The 19,886-nt window shown below is 42.6% G+C and overlaps 1 protein-coding gene across 3 annotated transcripts in view; it reads left to right on the top strand.

The window, feature by feature from the left end:
- The window catches only part of DRD3 (dopamine receptor D3), a 52,332-nt gene extending 35,671 nt beyond the window's left edge, over nt 1-16,661 (top strand). The window contains exons 4-7 of one of the 3 annotated variants that reach the window (XM_030938582.1): nt 4,610-4,806; nt 12,958-13,093; nt 13,193-13,240; nt 15,328-15,524. In XM_030938582.1, coding sequence (XP_030794442.1) covers nt 4,610-4,806; nt 12,958-13,093; nt 13,193-13,240; nt 15,328-15,524 — 578 coding nt within the window. Of the gene's footprint in view, nt 1-4,609; nt 4,807-12,957; nt 13,241-15,327 lie in introns of all 3 variants that reach the window. The other 2 variants (XM_010361005.2, XM_010361006.2) reach the window with 2 other exon arrangements.
- The last annotated feature ends 3,225 nt before the right edge of the window (nt 16,662-19,886 follow it).

Here is a 19,886-nt window from a genome sequence, read left to right as displayed (position 1 = left end):
CAAAGAGTGAATAAGCTGGTGATAAGGGTTTAAGAACCCTTTAAGGGAGGAGAAACTTAAGAAAACTGGGCCGGGTGCGGTGGCTCAAGCCTGTAATCCCAGCACTTTGGGAGGCCGAGACGGGCGGATCACGAGGTCAGGAGATCGAGACCATCCTGGCTAATACGGTGAAACCCTGTCTCTACTTAAAAATACAAAAAAACTAGCCGGGCGACGAGGAGGGCGCCTGTAGTCCTAGCTACTCGGGAGGCTGAGGCAGGAGAATGGCGTAAACCCAGGAGGCGGAGCTTGCAGTGAGCTGAGATCCGGCCACTGCACTCCAGCCTGGGTGGCAGAGCAAGACTCCGTCTCAAAAAAAAGAAAAAGAAAAAAAAGAAAACTGTATCAGCTGGCTTGATTTTCCTTTGAAAGAAGGAAATGGAGGGGTGCCATTTATTTGATTTCATCAGTAGAACATCTCACCTAGTTTTCAGAGCACAGGAGCTAGGTTGGGGGAGGGGGAGCTTAGTTGCACAAAAAGTTAAAAGAATAGTAGAAGCACAAAGTTAAAAGAATAATAGGCTCATCCTAAACTCAGATTCATTGGCACCACATGTCTTTGGAATCAAGTTGGGGTCAAATCTGTCAATTAGTTTGAAGTTCATGAATCTTTCAAGTAAACCTTCTCTGAGCCAAGCTGTTCACATTATGGTGGGGCTCAGTTTCCCAAGACAGCCCGCAAAAGCCTCATAGACACCTTTGTCTTTTTCACCCAGCACAGTGCTTTAAACATAGTAGGTGCTCCATAAAATTCGCTGAATGAGTAAATAGATGACTCTTCATCATTATCCTTTCTTCCTGAAATGTTGAGATTAGTTGGGATAAGCATCTCTAATCTCAGAGGAGCAGTAACTTCCCCTCTCCCGGGACAGGCCTTCTCCATTATCCTCTGGTCAGTGACTGCTCATGTGTTTACATAAAATGCTCATCTGTACATTTTGCTCATTTATTTACTGTTTATGCATTTGCTCAATAACTATTATGCTAACAAAACAACACTCTTGCCATTAAATCATCAAAGCAAAGCACCTCATCTCCTGGGGAAGCCAGCTTCTGGGGGGCCTTACTGCCTTCCTCACCTCTTTGGCACACAGCAGAGAAGATTTCAGAACTGCTGCTGTGTGGCGCATCACTGTGCCCTGCCAACAGGACACACACACACCCAGGGCCAGGCCTGCTGGGGCTGGGGCAGGCCCTACTCATTGGCCACCCACCTCCAGTGTCACTCTGCCTGCAGTGGGGACATTCTGGAAGAGGCTGCAATGCTTGATCTAAGGAAAGGAAGCAGTTTTCTTAGATAGGGGAGGAAGGAAGGGATTGTAATGCAGGTTCTGTGATTATATGTGAGAGCCTTCGTTGACTAGGGACCCTGAAATAGCTATCTGCCCTCTCAACTCTCTCTTTCAATATTTTTAATGGAGAAATAAATGTTTGCACATAAAACATTCATAAGGTGTCATGGGATACATATATACTTTTATGTAGGTCTCCCTTCCACCCCAGATTACTAAATTCTGCCATCTCCCTCCCTAGAAACAAACAATATTCATGCAAGATAATGCTTGCAACAGTGTGCATGTCCATACACATATATGTTTATTTATGTGTATGTATATTCATTTTTACACAAATAGAAGCATATCATACCCCCTTCTGACCCTGACGTTTTAAAAGAGATAGCTCATACATAAAATTTAGAGGTCAGCCTCCCAGAACCCAGAGTGGGTAGGAAAAGGTAGAGAGTTAGGTGGAGGGACCAACAGGGAATATCCGGGACACCAAAGATGGCAACAAGATGGGCAGTGCCACCCTGCTGGCCTCTTGTCACACGTGAGACATGTGAAATGCCTCCTCATGATAGGCAGGATTTAAAACCACCTTTAAAAGAAGGAAATGAAGGAGTGTCATTTATTTGAATTCATCAATAGAACATCTCACCTAGTTTTCAGAGCACTGGAGCTAGGTTGGGGGAGGGGGAGCTTAGTTGCACAAAATGTTAAAAGAATAGTAGAATAGTCTATTGTCAGATGCTGACAACAGAAAAGCTGACTTCAGAGAAGGGATGGATCACCACCAACATGGCTCCCTAGAGATTCTGAAAGACCATGCGCTGCCACCCCATCCCTCTTGCCAACTCCATCACCCCTGAATACCAGGAGATGCCAATTTGGTGAACTACGCAGAGCCTATGAGCCATTTTCTTTTTTTTCTTTCTGTTTTTCTTCTTTTCTTTTCTGAGACAGAGTCTCACTCCATCATCCAGGCTGGAGTGCAGTGGCGTAATCTCGGCTCACTGCAACTTCCACCTCCCGGGTTGAAGCGATTCTCCTGCCTCAGCCTCCTGAGTAGCTGGGATTACAGGCGCGCACTACCACGCCCAGCTAATTTTTGTATTTTTAGTAGAGAAGAGGTTTCACCATGTTGGTCAGGCTGGTCTTGAACTCCTGACCTTGTGATCCACCCTCCTCGGCCTCTCAAAGTGCCCTGGGATTACAGGCATGAGCCACCGTGCCTGGTCCCTGTGAGCCATTTTCTAAAGGATGATGACACAGGCGTTGGTGAAACAACATGAAATTCACCTGAATTTTACCTCCTCTTCAGAGAACCAGAGAATTTAGGAGTAGCTTGTAAAGATTCTAGTGACAAAGTTGTCATTAAAATGCATCACTGAGCACACTCTTTTCATTTTAGTTCTTAGCTTTCATTCACTTCCTTCTCCCACAAGCATTGTTCCCTGTAAGTCTGTCTCCAAATTTCCATTCCAGATGATACCTTCCCTTTCACTTCAAAAAGCTCAGGGAGAGAAATAATAAATAATAAATAAATATAAATAATAGCTATCATTTATTCTCATTAATTCTCACAACTACTATACAATATTTTTATCCTTTTTTTTTTTTTACAGGTAATAAAACTGAAGCTTTGCATATTTAAGAAACGTGTCTGCTGGGCGCAGTGGCTCACGCCTGTAATCCCAGCACTTTGGGAGGCCAAGGCGGGTGGATCACCTGAGGTCGGGAATTTGAGACTAGCCTGACCAACATGGGAAAACCCTGTCTCTTCTAAAAATACAAAAAAATTAGCTGGGCATGGTGGCCCATGCCTGTAATCCCAGCTACTCGGGAGGCTGAGTCAGGAGAATTGCTTGAACCTGGGAGGTGGAGGTTGCGGTGAGCTGAGATCGAGCCACTGCATTCCAGCCTGGGCAACAAGAGCGAAATTCCATCTAAATAAATAAATAAATAAATAAATAAATAAATAAAACGTGTCCAAGATCACACAGTTAATAAATAGCAGGCCTGAATCTCACACTTAGGGTTCTCTGACTTCCACCTACCTCAGAAAACCAAGAAGCAGAATAAGAAGCCTACATGGCCACTGCCCTCTCCCCACCAGCCCACACCTCAGGCTTCATCTTCCAAGGCCAACTTTGGGGTTGGAGAATCCCCAACCCATTATGAAGACTGGCTGGGTGTACCAACAGTTGTTGCTGACAGTGCTGGATGAAGCACAGATGTTCCATGTCACAATAGTAAAGGGGGATGGGGAGTTGAAACTACAGAAAGAACATTGGCTTGGGCATAAAACTGGCTGCAGGAACATATTTTTCAAGTGCAACCTCGGGCTACTTACTGAACCTCTCTGAGTTTTAGTCTGCTCATCTGAGAAGAGAGACGGTAATGGCACCTGCCTCATATAATATTGCCATAATTATTAGGTATGATAAGGTGTACAAAGCTCTTGGCTCATCGCCTGGCAGATATTAGTTTGCTTTTCTTTTCTTTTTCAAGATGGGGCACGTTTCAGGCCCATCTTGGGCCTTGGAGGAATCTCAGTATCTGCTATGAAGAAGGCAAAGCTACAGGGACCTCCCAAGGAGAAACGGCAGGAACATTTCAGGACATAAAGCAGGGACAAAGACCCTTCTAAATGCACATTCTCCGTGTCACAATATCATTACCTGCCTTTTCCCCATCCCATCTCTAACAAGTGCTGGGATTCCCTGAAAAATCAAATCTCTGTCTTGTATTCAGCTACCACCTGCCCTCCATCCCAGATTCAAAATTGGAGAACTGGCATTCTCAGCAAATACGGCTTCTTCCTTTCATTGCATTCCAACAATTCTCGAATGCCTCCACACCAGCAGGCCCTTTTCTGGGGGCTGCATCCCTCCTGGGAGCCTCTGCCCTGTTGCCCTGTAATGCTCTTCCCAGCCTCCCAGGCTGCATGTCTCTGTGTGACACTTGTGACATCCTATGAAAGGGATCATCTATCTAGACTATTTGCTCCCTTGAGAGCAGACACGGTGTCTCATTCATCTTTGTAGCCCCAGTGTCTGGAACATGATTGTTGGTAAATTTTCTTTTTAAGTAAACTATGAGAAACTCAAAGATGAATTAGACCTTCTACCCTCACTGACCTGACAGTATACGTATCTGAGACTGCATCCTCCCCACCTGCTGTGCAGCAGAAGGTGCGGGCACCATGCGTGACATGGGGCCATGTTTTACCCTCCCTACTGAGTTCTGATACTTGCTAACTACTTTACCTTCCCCCTTCTCATCCACAGGGGACCCCACTGTCTGCTCCATCTCCAACCCTGATTTTGTCATCTACTCTTCAGTGGTGTCCTTCTACTTGCCCTTTGGAGTGACCGTCCTTGTCTATGCCAGAATCTATGTGGTGTTAAAACAAAGGAGACGGAAAAGGATCCTCACTCGACAGAATAGTCAGTGCAACAGTGTCAGGCCTGGCTTCCCTCAACAAGTAAGCACCCTGGAGTGGGTAGAGGAAAGACAACACACAATCTCCTGACTTCCCAGCCTGTGTCCAGCAGTGCACGATTTTGCCCTTTAGCTACATTGGAGACATAAATCTGACACCCACTTTGGAATCTGCTAATATTGGCTGTGCTTTGAAGGTAGGAAATCCAATCTCAAGAAAACATTGATAGTTGTCTCTAGAGCCTACCTTACCTGGCAAAGTGATTGGATAGCTCCTGGGTTTGTTCTGCTTCCCTTCAAAGTCTTTCATTTTCCCCAAATGGGCAGCAATTCAGATGTCCCACAGGTTTTGAAGTTTAAGTGCAGCAGTTGTACCTTGCACTGCTGGTGGGTTCCCAGAACTGACTTTTTGTCTAAAACATTCATCCCAAGGATCATTGGGGTCCATCAAAACCTTTTTTCCTTACTGGATCTGTCCCTGTGTCAAGGAACTGACAAGCTGGTGGGATACGGTGCTGATAAAGCATTTTACTGGCTCTTTCTAGGCTCTGAAAAGAAATATCATTGCCTCTGCGATGATCTTCCAATTTCTAGGGCTTTAATTTCTCCTTACCCCATTGCCTGGCACTTAGTAGCTTTCCCACGATGTACTTGAAGCATGAATGGATATATACCGATCACTTGAAATCTACTAGGGAAGGGACAGTGGTAACATTAAACAGCCTCTGCCTTCATGGAGCTTAGAATCTAGACAAGCAAATAAAGCACCCCTCCACTCAAAGTGAATGAAGAGCCCAGAGCTGAATAGGATGTTTGCCAAATGTGAGGTGAAGACAATTAAGCACTCAATTATGAAGTGCTCTGGAGGCTATAGAAGAGAAAAACCAATATGCTTAGTATATGGTTTGGCTATGTCCCCACCCAAATCTCATCTCAAATTGTAGCTCCCACAGCTCTCACGTGTCATGGGAGGGACCCAGTGGGAGGTAATTGAATGATGGGGGTGAGTCTTTCCCCTACTGTTCTCATAATGGTGAATAAGTCTCATGAGATCTGATGGTTTTATGAGGAGGAGTTTCCCTGCACAAATTTTCTCTTGTCTGCTGCCATGTAAGACATGCCTTTCACCTTCCACCATGATTGTGAGGCCTCCCTAGCCACATGGAACTGTGAATCCATTAAACTTCTTTTTCTTTATAAACTACCCAGTCTCAGATATGTCTTTATTAGCAGCATGAAAACAGACTAATACACTCAGGAAAGGGCTCCATAGACAGAGTAAGAATTGAGTTTGATCTTGAAGGCAGATCCAATTTGGGTGTCTAGATTAATCTTTGATGACCTAGATAATCTTTTTTTTTTTTTTTTTTTTTTTTTTTTTTTTGAGACAGAGTCTCGCTCTGTCACCCCAACTAGAGTGCAGTGGCATGATGTCAGCTCACTGCAGCCTGTGCCTACTGGGTTCAAGACATTCTCGTGCCTCTGTCTCCTGAGTAGCTGGGATTACAGGTGCCCACCAACACATCTGGCTAATTTTTGTATTTTAGGAGAGACAGGGTTTTGCCATGTTGGCTAGACTGGTCTCTAACACCTGGCCTCAAATGATCTGCCCACCTCAACCTCCCCAAGTGCCAGGATTACAAGTGTAAGCACCCGGCCTGATGACCTAGATTATCTTTGATGACCTCTTGAGGTCTTTGATGATGTCAAAAGTATGAATGAAGGCCAGACTCTTAAGCTGAAGTCCCAAGGCTTGAGTGAAACAAGACTATTAATCCCCATGAAAGAGAAGATCAAGACCCAAGGCTGAGGATATGAAAGTATTGCATTCAAAATATTATTATGTCACATGGCTACCTATGACATGGCTAGACCCACAACTGACTGTTCCTCCTTCAACCCCCCACCCCAGTCTTCTTGTCTGCAGCTGCACCCCATTCGGTAGTTTTTAGTAAGGGCCTGATTTCCATCAGATGCCACAGGAAAAATGGTAAGTGGGCCATGTCTTTGATCATAGAGAAAGAATAAGAGACCTTTTGCCACAATACTGGCTTATCTTGATTCTACTCTCACCCCAGAATGAAATCTTGCCCTGATTCCCACACATATATCTATAAGACAAGATCTGAAATGCCTCCTAATTTAAGCTGCAGAATAGAATTCATTAGATGATAATTCAGAAAGCATATGACTATTTGGCTTGACCTTAGTGACTGGAGCCAATGACTCTTGCACACAGTGTGACAATGCCATCCAAGGCCACCTGCATTAGAGGAAACAGACGTCAAGGGAACACACATGGGCAGAGCAAAAACCAGGCAGAGAAAGGAAAATTCCAAGTGCCATATTTACTAATGAATGTGGGAAAAACGAAGACAATTTCATGGTCACTGTTAGTCTTGTTCTTGCAATTCAAGCCAGGCCTGCCTTGCCCAGCTAGCAGAGTGCAGAATGGAATCTGGAGGTGTTAGATATAAGAACAGTATTCCTCTCTCTGAATTCCACATTAGAAATAAAACTTCAAAAATTTGTAATAATTAAGGTCTGAGCTTTGTTCAATCTCGGTATAGTTAATGACTTTTTACACAGGCCTGGTAGAGTAATTGGAGATAATCATTTGAAATGATAATAGCTATGCAGCTCAAAGTTGCCTATGGCTGATCCAAGGTCTGAGGAGGCTTCAAGGCCAAAAGGAGGAAAAATATTGAATACAAACGAGAGATGGGACAGCCAACAGGCTGGCATTTCCAAGAGTGTGGAGAATTAGGTTCTGTCCTGCCATCTGGGAGTGGAGGGCTCTGCCAGCCAGACCCAGAGGAATCCAGTGTTTCCTCATGTCAGTCATGGAAGTAGCGAACAGGTTTTGCACAGAGCTGAAAAATACACTCACCAATATGTAATCTTGGAAGAATCATTTTCCTACTATAGGACAGAATTTCAATATCTGTAAAATGGAAACAGGGTATACTAGATCAATGTTTTCAAATTTGAGGTTTTTTTTTGGTTTTTTTTGTTTTTTGAGACAGAGGCTCACTCTGTTCCCCAGGCTGAAGTGCAGTGGTGTGATCACAGCTCACTGCAGCCTTGAACTCTTGGGCTCAAGTAATTATCTCTTCTCATCCACTACACCCAGCTAAATATGAGATTTCTTAGGCAATCCCAAGAATTTGTTTCCCATCCCCTAGTTTTAGAAATAATGCGTTAGAAGTCAAATATTGTCACTTTAAGAAGATCAGTAGGTGCCAGTTTAATTATAAACATAATCTTGGGGCCGGGCATGGTGGCTCATGCCTGTAATCCCAGCACTTTGGGAGGCCGAGGCAGGCACATCACAAGGTCAGGAGTTTGAGACCAGCCTGACCAACATGGTGAAACCCCAACTCTACTTAAAAAAATACAAAAATTAGCCGGGCATAGTGGCATGCACCTATAATCCCAGCTACTCAGGAGGCTGAGGCACAAGAATCACTCGAACCCAGGAAGCAGAGGTCGCAGTGAGCTGAGATTGCACCACTACACTCCAGCCTGGGCGACAGAGGGAGACTCCATCTCAAAAAAAAAAAAAAACAAAAACAAAACAACACCAAAAACAAAACCCACCATAATCTCGATTGTAAATAGGCATTCAGATAAAATGAGATATGCTTATTTTAATTATTAGAAAATGCCATCAAAATAAAACCAAAAAAATTTAAATACATATTCTCTTGATTTGAGGTAATGTTTTGTGAAATAAGCCAGACATAGAAAGATAAATATCACATGTTCTCAATCACCTATGGGAGCTAAAAAAAAAAGTGGTTATCATGAAAATAGAGAGTAGATTCATAGTTACCAGAGGCTAGGAAGGAGATGGGGGAAGGGGCAAGGAAGAGGTGGATTCATGGGTACAAACATACAATTAAATAGAAGGAACAAGTTCTAGTGTCTAATAGCACAGTAGGGTGACTATACTTAACAGCAGTTTTTGTATATTTCAGAACACCTAGAAGAAAAGATTTGAAATGCTCCCAACACAAAGAAATAATAATTGTTTGAAGCAATGACTAGCCTGATTTGATCATTACACATTGTATGCATGTATCAAAATATTGCATTTACCCCATAAATATGTAAAATTATTATATATGAATTTTTAAAACCTTCAAGAAAAAAATGTATATTATTCTAGAATTCCTAAGAATACCTCTGTGGAGTACAATTTTTTTAAAAAACTCTAGGTCAGGCATGGTGGCTCATGCTTGTAATCCAAACACTTTGGGAGGCTGAGGCGGGTGGATCACTTGGGATCAGGAGTTCAAGACCAGCCTGGCCAAAATAGTGAAACCCCATCTCTACTAAAAATACAAAAATTAGCCAGGTGTGGTGGTGGGTACCTGTAATCCCACCGCCCAGCTAATTTCTGTATTTTTAGTAAAGACAGGGTTTCGCCATGTTGGTCAGGCTGGGACTTGAACTCCTGACCTCAGATGATCTACCCACATTGGCCTCCCAAAGTGCTGGGATTATAGGTGTGAGCCACTGCCCAGCCTGAACTTTATTTAAATAAAGAAATTAAAAATGAATGAATCACAGGTACGCTATAGAGTTAGTGAAGGCAGTTCATCCTGTTTGCAGTCACTGACAAACCCCAACTCTCTCCTGTATCAGGGAGTTTACTAGAACTCCTAGATGTAATGGGTACTAAGGAGGCTGAGGCAGGAAAATCACTTGAAGCCGGGAGGCAGAGGTTGCAATGAGCCGAGATCATGCCACTGCACTCCAGCCTGGGTGACATGTGAGACTTTGTCTCAGTAAATAAATAAATAAATAAATAAATAAATAAATAAATAAATAAAAATTTTAAAACCTAAATTGGCTGGGTATGGTGGCTCACACCTGTAATCCCAACAATTTTGAAGGCCAAGACAGGAGGATCACTTGAGCCCAGGAATTCGAGACCAGCCTGGCCAACATAGCAAGAACTCATCTCTACTAAAAATGACAAATAAATAAATAAATAACACTAAATCATCTTGAAGACACCTTGCATTCATTCATTCATTCTGAGTATGTACAATGTGCCAGCTCTGTGTATCTAGAAAACTGCTTCCTTGAACTAAGGAAACCAAAGTGAGGGGTTTTGGTTGCTGACACTGACTAACTTATGTAGAAAACAAATTTACTGGAGAGCTATCAGGTGGCTCACAGGCTCAATGAGAAGTCTGAAGAAGACCTTCAGAAAGATGCTTTTCATGCCTAAGAAATTATCTGGTTAGAAGACCTAGGACACTGGACATTGAATGTCACCACTACTAGAGGAGTTCTGAAGTCTCCCTGCTTTACAAGTTCCAGTTCAAAGTCTCAGGAGTGAATCTGCAGTTGACTGGGCTTGATGCATGTGCCTGAGTTCTAGCTGCATGGGGATGGAGGTGTGAAGTGAATATCTGGCTTTTATGGCATCAGTAAGGGGAGTTGAGGAGTTGAGTTCTGCCTCCTATTCGAGACCGACACAAGGGTTTGATTCTTCAAACATGAAAAGAAGTTCAAGTTGGGCACACACACATCTCCCCGTCCATACCAGAAAAATTAACATACTTCAGTTTTCCATTCTCGGAGGCTACTCATCCCAAACCCATTTTTCCCTATTTCTTTTCTGTTTTCCAAATGAAGCTCAGAGATATTAAATTAACTTGCCTAAAGATACATCTACTAAGTAAGGAAGCTGAGAAGAAAATCCTGGGTTTGCTTTTTTTAACTTTCTGTAATGGAAGTTTTCAAAAATAAAAAAGTAGAAAGACAAATATAACAAACCCCCAGTAGCCATCAGGCAGCCTCAGTAGTGATCAACTCGTGGCCAATCTTATTTCATCTACAATCCCACCTATGTTCACACATCCCCAATGGATTGCTATGAAGCAAATCCTAAACACCATGTTATTTCAACCCAAAATATTTCTGCAAGATCCTTTAAAGAATTCAGACCATTGGCTGGGTGCAGTGGCTCACACCTGTAATCCCAGCACTTTGAGAGGCCAAGGTAGGCGGATCACCTGAGGTCAGGAGTTTGCAACCAGCCTGACCAACATAGAGAAACCCATCTCTACTAAAAATACAAACTTAGCCAGGTGCGGTGGCACATGCCTGTAATCCCAGCTACTTGGGAGGCTGAGGCAGGAGAATCTCTTGAACCCAGGAGGCAGAGGTTGTGGTGAGCCAAGATCGTGCCACTGCACTCCAGCCTGGGCAACAAGAGTGAAAGTCCATCTCAAAAAAAAAAAAAAAGAATACAGACTGTTTTATAAGACACATAACCATAATACATTACATTAGAAAATTAATAATAGTTTTCTAATATCACTAAATGTCCAATCGATGTTCAAATTTCCCCAATTATCTTGTAAATTATTTTACAGTTGGTTTGTTTGAATCAAAATTCAGGCCGGGCGCGGTGGCTCAAGCCTGTAATCCCAGCACTTTGGGAGGCCGAGGCGGGCGGATCACAAGGTCAGGAGATCGAGACCATCCTGGCTAACACAGTGAAACCCCGTCTCTAGCAAAAACTACAAAAAACTAGCCGGGCGAGGTGGCGGGCGCCTGTAGTCCCAGCTACTCGGGAGGCTGAGGCAGGAGAATGGCATAAACCCGGGAGGCAGAGCTTGCAGTGAGCTGAGATCCGGCCACTGCACTCCAGCCTGGGCGACAGAGCGAGACTCCGTCTCAAAAAAAAAAAAAAAAAAAAAAAAATTCAAATAAGGCACATATTTTGCAACTGTTAAGTATTGTCGCTGTTGTAATGGAAGTTGTTGTAATGGAAGTTTAAATTTTATTTGTTGAAGAAACTGAGTCATTTGTCTTGTGGAGTTTCCCACACTCCACATTTTGGGGCTTATGGCATAGCAGTGTCACTTAATGTGTTTCTCTGTATCACCAGGTCATTCTAACTCAAAAAGGCCAGACTACAATTCTGTGCTACCCTGCTCAAGGGGCTGTTGTGATTATCAAATGTTCTATATGTGGTGGGTGCTGCTTTTTTTTTTAACTTTAAGTTCTGGGGTACATGTGCTGAATGTGCAGGTTTGTTCATAGGTATACATGTGCCATTGTGGTTTGCTGAATCTATCAACCTATCATCTAGGTTTTAAGCTCTGCATGAATTAGGTATTTGTCCTAATGCTCTCCCTCCCTTTGCCCCCCATCCCCTGACAGGCCCCAGTGTGTGATGTTCCCCTCCCTGTGTCCATGTGTTCTCATTGTTCAGTTCCCACTTATGAGTGAGAACATGTGATGGTTACTTTTCTGTTCCTGTGTTAGTTTGCTGAGGATGATGGTTTCCAGCTTCATCCATGTTCCTGCAAAGGACATGAACTCATTCTTTTTTATGGCTGCATAGTATTCTATGGTATATATGTGCCACATTTTCTTTATCCATTGATGGGCTATCATTGATGGGCATTTGGGTTGGCTCCAAGTCTTTGCTACTGTAAATAGTGCTGCAATAAACATACGTGTGCATGTGTCTTTACAGTAGAATGATTTATAATTCTTTGGGTATTTACCCAGTAATGGGATTGCTGGGTCAAATGGTATTTCTGGTTCTAGATCCGTGAGGAATTGCCACACTGTCTTCCACAATGGTTGAACTAATTTACACTCCCACCAACAGTGTAAAAGCATGCCTATTTATCCTCATCCTCACCATGTTGTTTTGCAGACTCTTTAATGATCACCATTCCAACTGGTGTGAGATGGTATCTCATTGTGGTTTTGATTTGCATTTATCTAATGACCAGTGATGATGAGCTTTTTTTCATATGCTTATTGGTTGCATAAATGTCTTCTTTTGAGAAGTGTCTGTTCATATCCTTTGCCCACTTTTTAATGAGGTTGTTTATTTTCTTGCAAATTTGTTTCTTGTAGATTCTGGATATTAGACCTTTGTCAGATGGACAGATTGCAAAAATTTTCTCCCATTCTGTAGGTTGCCTGTTCACTCTGATGATATGGTGGGTGTTTTTTAGTTCTAAAGTCTAAAGCAAATTTTATTTCCCTTAACTTCTCATGCTCCCACCACTCTCTCAGGTGTCCCCTTTGTAGGTTTCCCACAACTATGCTCCCCCACTTCCTTCTTTGAATTCTCTGGACCTTTCATGAACATTCAGAAGATAAACAATACCCCCAGAAATGTCAAGATTCCCTCTTGTTGCACCTGCAGACCCTCTCTCCTGACCGGGCACATCTGGAGCTGAAGCGTTACTACAGCATCTGCCAAGACACTGCCTTGGGTGGACCAGGCTTCCAAGAAAGAGGAGGAGAGTTGAAAAGAGAGGAGAGGACTCGGAACTCCCTGAGTCCCACCATAGCACCCAAGCTCAGCTTAGAGGTTCGAAAACTCAGCAATGGCAGATTATCAACATCTCTGAAGCTGGGGCCCCTGCAACCTCGGGGGGTGCCACTTCGGGAGAAGAAGGCAACCCAGATGGTAGTCATTGTGCTTGGTAAGTTTGGGTTGACTTGGGTTGGGTTGGGTTGCGTTAGGTTGTGTTAAGTGGAGCTGGTGGAAGATGCTAAAGTAGCCACATTTGACAGAAATTAGAAATTTGATGACAGTAATATTTATCAAATGTTCACAATATAATTGAAAGGTATCTGTGTATAAATGCTAACTCTGGTGGAAATTCAAAAGACCTAGGCTAAAATTTATGAAGCTGAACAAGCCACTTAACTGAGCTGTGTTTTGCTGTCCATTATATGGAGCTAGAACACATAAATCAAACAATAAATAAGATAATGATTCAATAAAACTGGTACATATTGGATATTTAATAAATGCTTAGTTATTTTAAAATATTAAGTGATAAAAATAGGGATGCAAAACACTACTGTGATATGGTATGATAAAATCTAGATTATTTTAAATATAGAGTAAAAAAGACTAGAAAGAAATTCACCAAGATATCCAAAGTAATTGTCTTTGAGTGGTGGGTGTTTATTCCTTTTTTCCTACTTATCTGATTTACCAAGCTTTCCATAATGCATACAATCAAGGTTTTTTGGTTTTTGTTTTTTTGAGACATGGTCTGACTCTGTTGCCTAGGCTGGAGTACGGTGGCACAGTCATAGCTCACTGCAGCCTTGAACTCCTGGGCTCAAGTAATCCTCCTGCCCAAGCCCACAGAGTAGCTAGAACTACAAGCGTATGCCCCCATGACCAGCTAATTTTTTAATTTTTATTTGTTTTTTGTAGTGACAGGGTCTCATTACGTTGCCCAGGCTGGTCTCAAACTCATGGCGTCAAGCAATCCTCCCATCTCAGCCTCCCAAACCACTGGCATTATAGACGTGAGCCACCATATCCCACCAGAATCAGGGGTAATTTTTAGAGTCATAAAATATGAAATTTATTTATTTATTTATTTGAGACAGAGTCTTACTCTGTCACCCAGGCTGGAGTGCAATGGCACGATCTTGGCTCACTGCAACCTCTGCCTCCCGGGTTCAAGTGATTCTCCTACCTCAGCCTCCCAAGTAGCTGGGATTACAGGCATGCACCACCACGCCCAGCTAATTTTTGTATTTTTAGTAAAGACAGGGTTTCACCATGTTGGTCAGGCTGGGACTTGAACTCCTGACCTCAGGTGATCTACCCACATTGGCCTCCCAAAGTGCTGGGATTACAGGTGTGAGCCACTGTGCCCTTTATTTATTCATTTTAAATAAAGAAATTAAAAATGAATAAAGCACAGGTACGCTATAGAGTTAGTGAAGGCAGTTCATCCTGTTCAGTGTCACTGACAAACCCCAACTCTCTCCTGTATCAGGGAGTTTACTAGAACTCCTAGATGTAATCTCCTCGACAGCAGAAACTATGTCAGTCACATCTTGAAGGTCTTCATACCTATCAGTGCCTAGGATCATGTTTTGCATAGGTAGACATTAAGTAAATGTCTGAATTGAATTGAAAAAGTAAAGAAAAAGATTAGTAAAGAACTACCTAGAGACGAAACTAGAAAATTGATTTAGTAACAAAGGCCAAAGTGAATCAAAAACATTAGCTTGCAGTTTTCTCACCTAAAAAAATTTGGCTACTCACACCTACTTCATAGGGTTGGGGTTTTCGTTTTGTTTTGATTTTTGGTTTTGTTTTGTTTTGTTTTTTTGAGATGGAGTCTTACTCTGTCACCCAAGCTGGAGTGCAATGGCGCAGTCTGGGCTCACCACAACCTCTGTCTCCTGGGTTCAAGCGATTCTCCTGCCTCAGCCTCCTGAGTAACTGGGATTACAGGCACACACCACCACACCAAGCTAATTTTTGTGTTTTTAGTAGAGACAGGGTTTCACCATGTTGCCCAGACTGGTCTTATACTCCTGACCTCAGGTGATCCACCCGCCTCGGCCTCCCAAAGTGCTGGGATTACAAGAGTGAGCCACCGCACCCAGCCTAGGGTTGTTATAAAAAAAAGTAAGTGGGTATGCAAAACTTTCAGCTTAGTGGCTGGCATAGACAACCGTGAGTCATTCTCATGTTATAACAAAAGGAGTAAGCAAATCCCTTACCCAGTTTCTCTCTTCTTTGACAACTTAGGGGCCTTCATTGTCTGCTGGCTGCCTTTCTTCTTGACCCATGTTCTCAATACGCATTGCCAGACATGCCACGTGTCCCCAGAGCTTTACAGTGCCACGACATGGCTGGGCTATGTGAATAGCGCCCTTAACCCCGTGATCTATACCACCTTCAATATCGAGTTCCGGAAAGCCTTCCTCAAGATCCTGTCTTGCTGAGGGAACAGAGGAGGGAACACTCCTTGTACCCATTTCTAGCTGCCAGGCTGTTGGCCCACTCAGAAAGACTGTGCAGTGTCCTCCGGCATGCGGTAGGAAGAAGATTCCTGGAGCCAGGACGTCCCTGCTTATCAGGTATAACCAAATGTGTCCTCCAAAACAAAACATTCTACCTCCCCAGCTAAAATCTGACTTCATTCTGACAATCTTCAAATGATTGGGGAGCTCCCGAGTGATAAGCAATCATTCAGAAAGAAGCTGGTAAAACATGACTCACACAAAATTGTCATCGGAGGCATGATTCATTACACTGAAGGAAAAATGAACAGATCTCATCATTCTCAACTTGCAGGGGTCCTTGAAATCAGCCAGTAAACCACCTTCTAGAACAGCCAGTCTGTCTTCCTTCAAACCTCTAATTAACTGTCAGGCTAACCTTGTACTTTCACGGGCTCATTCCTCTTGGTCATTTCTTTCCTTCACTGTATCTGGAAATATGAATGGCAAGGCCAGTGCTTCTACCTCTCTGTAGAATCTGATGGGCTACATTTGGTGAGGTGAATTTCTCACCACAAGAGAAACACTGTCCCACATTGGGACAGGGGCTTCATTTCACACTTTGCTACCCTTGTATTTTAGCTTTAGCTAAGAAGGCATTTTGATTCCATTCCTTTACTCTCTAGAGGAAATCTCAAAGTCTCAACTTCCAGAATTATTCAAGATGGGGATATTATCTGAAGACGGAATGACACATCCCATTGTAGTTTCACTGTTGAACCTTATGGTTCAGAACATGCCTTAGATATGCTTTTCACAACGCTACCAAATGTTCCTACCCAGGGCATCTCCATTTCTGCTTAACAAGGACTCAGTATAGTGGACTACATCATGACATTTTGGGCAACAGTGGACCACATATACAACGGTGGTCTCATAAGATAATAATGGAGCTGAAGAATTTCTATTGCTTGATGATGTCATAGCTGTTGCAACATCATAGCTCAATGCATTATTTATATGTTTGTGGTGATGCTGTTGTAAACAAAATAATGCTGCCAATCATGTAAAAGTATACAATTGTGTACAGTACATAATACTTAATATTGATAATAAATGACTATGTTACTGGTCTATGTATTTACTATACTAAACTTTTCACCATTATTTTAGAGTGTACTTCTACTTATTTAAAAAAAAAGTCAATCATAAAACACCCTCAGGCAGGTCCTTCAGGAGGTATTTCAGAAGAAGGCATTGTTATAGGAGATGACAGCTCCCTGTGTGTTATCGCTCTCGAAGACCTTCTAATGGGACAAGGTGTGGAGGTGGGAGACAGTGATATTGATGATCCTGACCCTGTTTAGGCCTAGGCTAATGTGTGTGATTATGTCTTAATTTTTAAAAAAGCAGTTTGAAATGCAAAAAATAATTTTAAAAATAGAAAAAGTATATAGAGTAAGTATATAAAGAAAGAAAATATTCTTGTCCAGCTATCCAGTGTGATTGTGTTTTAAGCTAAGTATTATTACAAAAGAGTCAAAAATGTCAAAAAAATTTTAAAGTTTATAAGGTAAAAAAGGGACAGTAAGCCAAGATTAATTTATTACTGAAGAAAGAAAAACTTTTTAAATAAATTTAGTGTAGCCTGAGTGTACAGTGTCGATAAAGTCTATAGTAGCATACAGCAATATCCCAGGCCTTCCCATCCACTCACCACTCACGCACTGACTCACCCAGTCTTAACAGCTGAACTCAGCTTCCAGTCTGCAAGCTCCATTTATGGTAAGAGTCCTATATAGGTGCACCGTTTTTTGTCTTTTATATGATATTTTTACTGTATCTTTTCTACATGAGTTATACCAATACTCCCCATTGGGTTACAATTGCTCACAATATTCAGTACAGTTACATGCTGTCTGGGTTTATAGCCTAGAGGCAATAGACTACATTATATAGCCTAAATTGTGCAGTAGGCCATATGATCTGGGTTTGTGTAAGTACACTATATGATGTTTGCACAACAGTGAGACCACCTAATGAGGCATTTCTCAGAACATATCCCTGTAGTTAAACAACGTGTGACTGTACTCTCAGACCCTGAGACTCACTAAGTAGTATCTGCAAAGTGCCAGCCACTTCCCCAGGTTCTAGATATACAACAATGAATAACACAGCTCCTGCCCTCAAGGAGCTCACTTCCTGCTTTTATATTTGCCCATTTACTCTTTAAGTGTGGTAGGAACTCATCTGGACTGCCTGAGGACCTCAGGACTGAGGGCAACAGGCGGGGTGGCTGTCCAAAGCCATCACATGGACACTCTTTGTAAAGTCCTGGTGCAGATCCTAAACGTCACCCCTCCAACAACTGAGATTAAAGGTATAGCAGAAATAATTTGTAAATGTTATTCAAAACTGCATTTAGAAGGAACTTGAAAATTGTGAAGTATCCTGAACTTCAGTAAATTTATTTTTAAGAGCTGTTAGTGTGTAACCATGACAGATACCTGCTGCGATGCTGTTAAAACTTATTTATTTATTTATTTATTTATTTATTTATTTATTTATTTTGAGATGGAATCTCACTCTGTCACCCAGGCTGGAGTGCAGTGGCACAATCTCGGCTCACTGCAACCTCTGCCTCCCGGGTTCTAGCGAATCTCCTGCCTCAGCCTCCCAAGTAGCTGGGATTAGAGGTGTGCGCCACCAAACCTGGCTAATTTTTTTATATTTTTGGTAGAGTGGTCTTGAATTTCTGACCTCAAGTGATCCTCTCACCTTGACCTCCCAAAGTGCTGGGATTACAGGTGTGAGCCACCGAGCCCAGCCTGCTATTGAAACTTTAAAGTACACTAGGACTTTACAAGGAATCCAAGGCCTCCTTTGCATTGTCTTTATTCCTCTTGCCCTTAAATATATAATAAGGAAATACATACACTCCCAGTGAGCTGGTTACCTGTTACTCATGAATACTTTTAATGCCAGCATTATTTTTTTTTTTTCTGTTTCAAGACAGAGTTTTGCTCTTATTGCTCAGGCTGGAGTGCAATGGCATGACCTCGGCTCACTGCAACTTCTGTCTCTGGGTTCAAGTGATTGCCTCCTGAGTAGCTGGGATTACAGGCGCCCACATTTAGACCCAGCTAATTTTTTGTATTTTCAGTGGAGACAGGGTTTCATCATGTTGACCAGGCTGGTCTTGAACTCCTGATCTCAGGTGATCCACCAGCCTTGGCTTCCCAAAGTGCTGGGATTATAGGTGTCAGCCACCATGCCTGGCCAATGCCAGCATTTTTTAAATGCCTATAATAATGTTTATGCTGTAACTTGGTGGGAAAATTCTGTCTGCCCATTAGTTCTTGTACCTTATGCCACCCAGCTCATCCAGATTTATGGTGTGAGCTAAGCTGAGCCTTGAGACAATTAAAATCTGCGCAAGTAAAAATTGATGATTTCCAGGTTTTTTTTCATGCAAAATAAACAGAAAATGGATGAGGTGGTGGAGTAAAAGATCATAGAATTCCATGTCGAAACCAGAGTTCTAAAGTCACAAACATAAACAACGGGCTGGGCATAGTGGTTTATGTCTGTAATCCCAGCACTTTGGGAGGCCAAGGCAGGAGGATTGCTTGAGCCTGGGAGTTTGAGACCAGCCTAGGCAAGATGGCAAGATGCTGTCTCTACAAAAAAATTAAAAGTTAGCTGGGCATGGTGGCATGCACCTGTGGTCCCAGTTACTTAGGAGGCTGAGGCAGGAGTATTGCTTGAACCCAATAGATCAAGGCTACGGTGATCCATGATTGCACAACTGCACTCCAGCCTGGGCAACAGAGTAAGACCTGTCTCAAAAAAAAAAAAAAAAAACATAAACAACATCAGTATTAGTGTATTTATGGAAGAATAATAACAAACCTCCTGTGTCCTTTTTTCACATCAAATATTCAACACTTACGATAGCCTTCAGGAAGATAAACTCCGTTTTATAGATGAGGAAACTGAAGCAGAGGGAGGTTAAGAAATTTGCCACAGGTCACACACAGTCAATAAGTGGCAGAGCATGGATTAAAATGTATCTCTGTTTGATTTCCAAGTCCACTCAATTTGCCACTACAGCACATTGCCTCCCACCAGGGAGGTAAAGGGGAGGGGAGAAAGAGGGGGGAAGAAAAAGATGGAACAAAGATCCCTGGGGCAGCCTCATCCCACCTAATCCACTTGCACCCCAAACTTTCCCAAGAACCCAACCCAAGACACTAATTTACTTTCCTGCTACGTCCAGTTTCTAAAATGGTAGCGTGGGAAACTCATCTATTTTTATAGAATCATGGAACAGTTTTTAGAGCATATTTGGGTTGCCCTCTCCTT

This window comes from Rhinopithecus roxellana, chromosome 1 (genome assembly GCF_007565055.1).
Source record: "Rhinopithecus roxellana isolate Shanxi Qingling chromosome 1, ASM756505v1, whole genome shotgun sequence".
Lineage (NCBI taxonomy): Eukaryota > Metazoa > Chordata > Mammalia > Primates > Cercopithecidae > Rhinopithecus > Rhinopithecus roxellana.
Note: the sequence above shows the minus strand (reverse complement) of the source record. Positions and strands in the feature narration are given on the sequence as shown.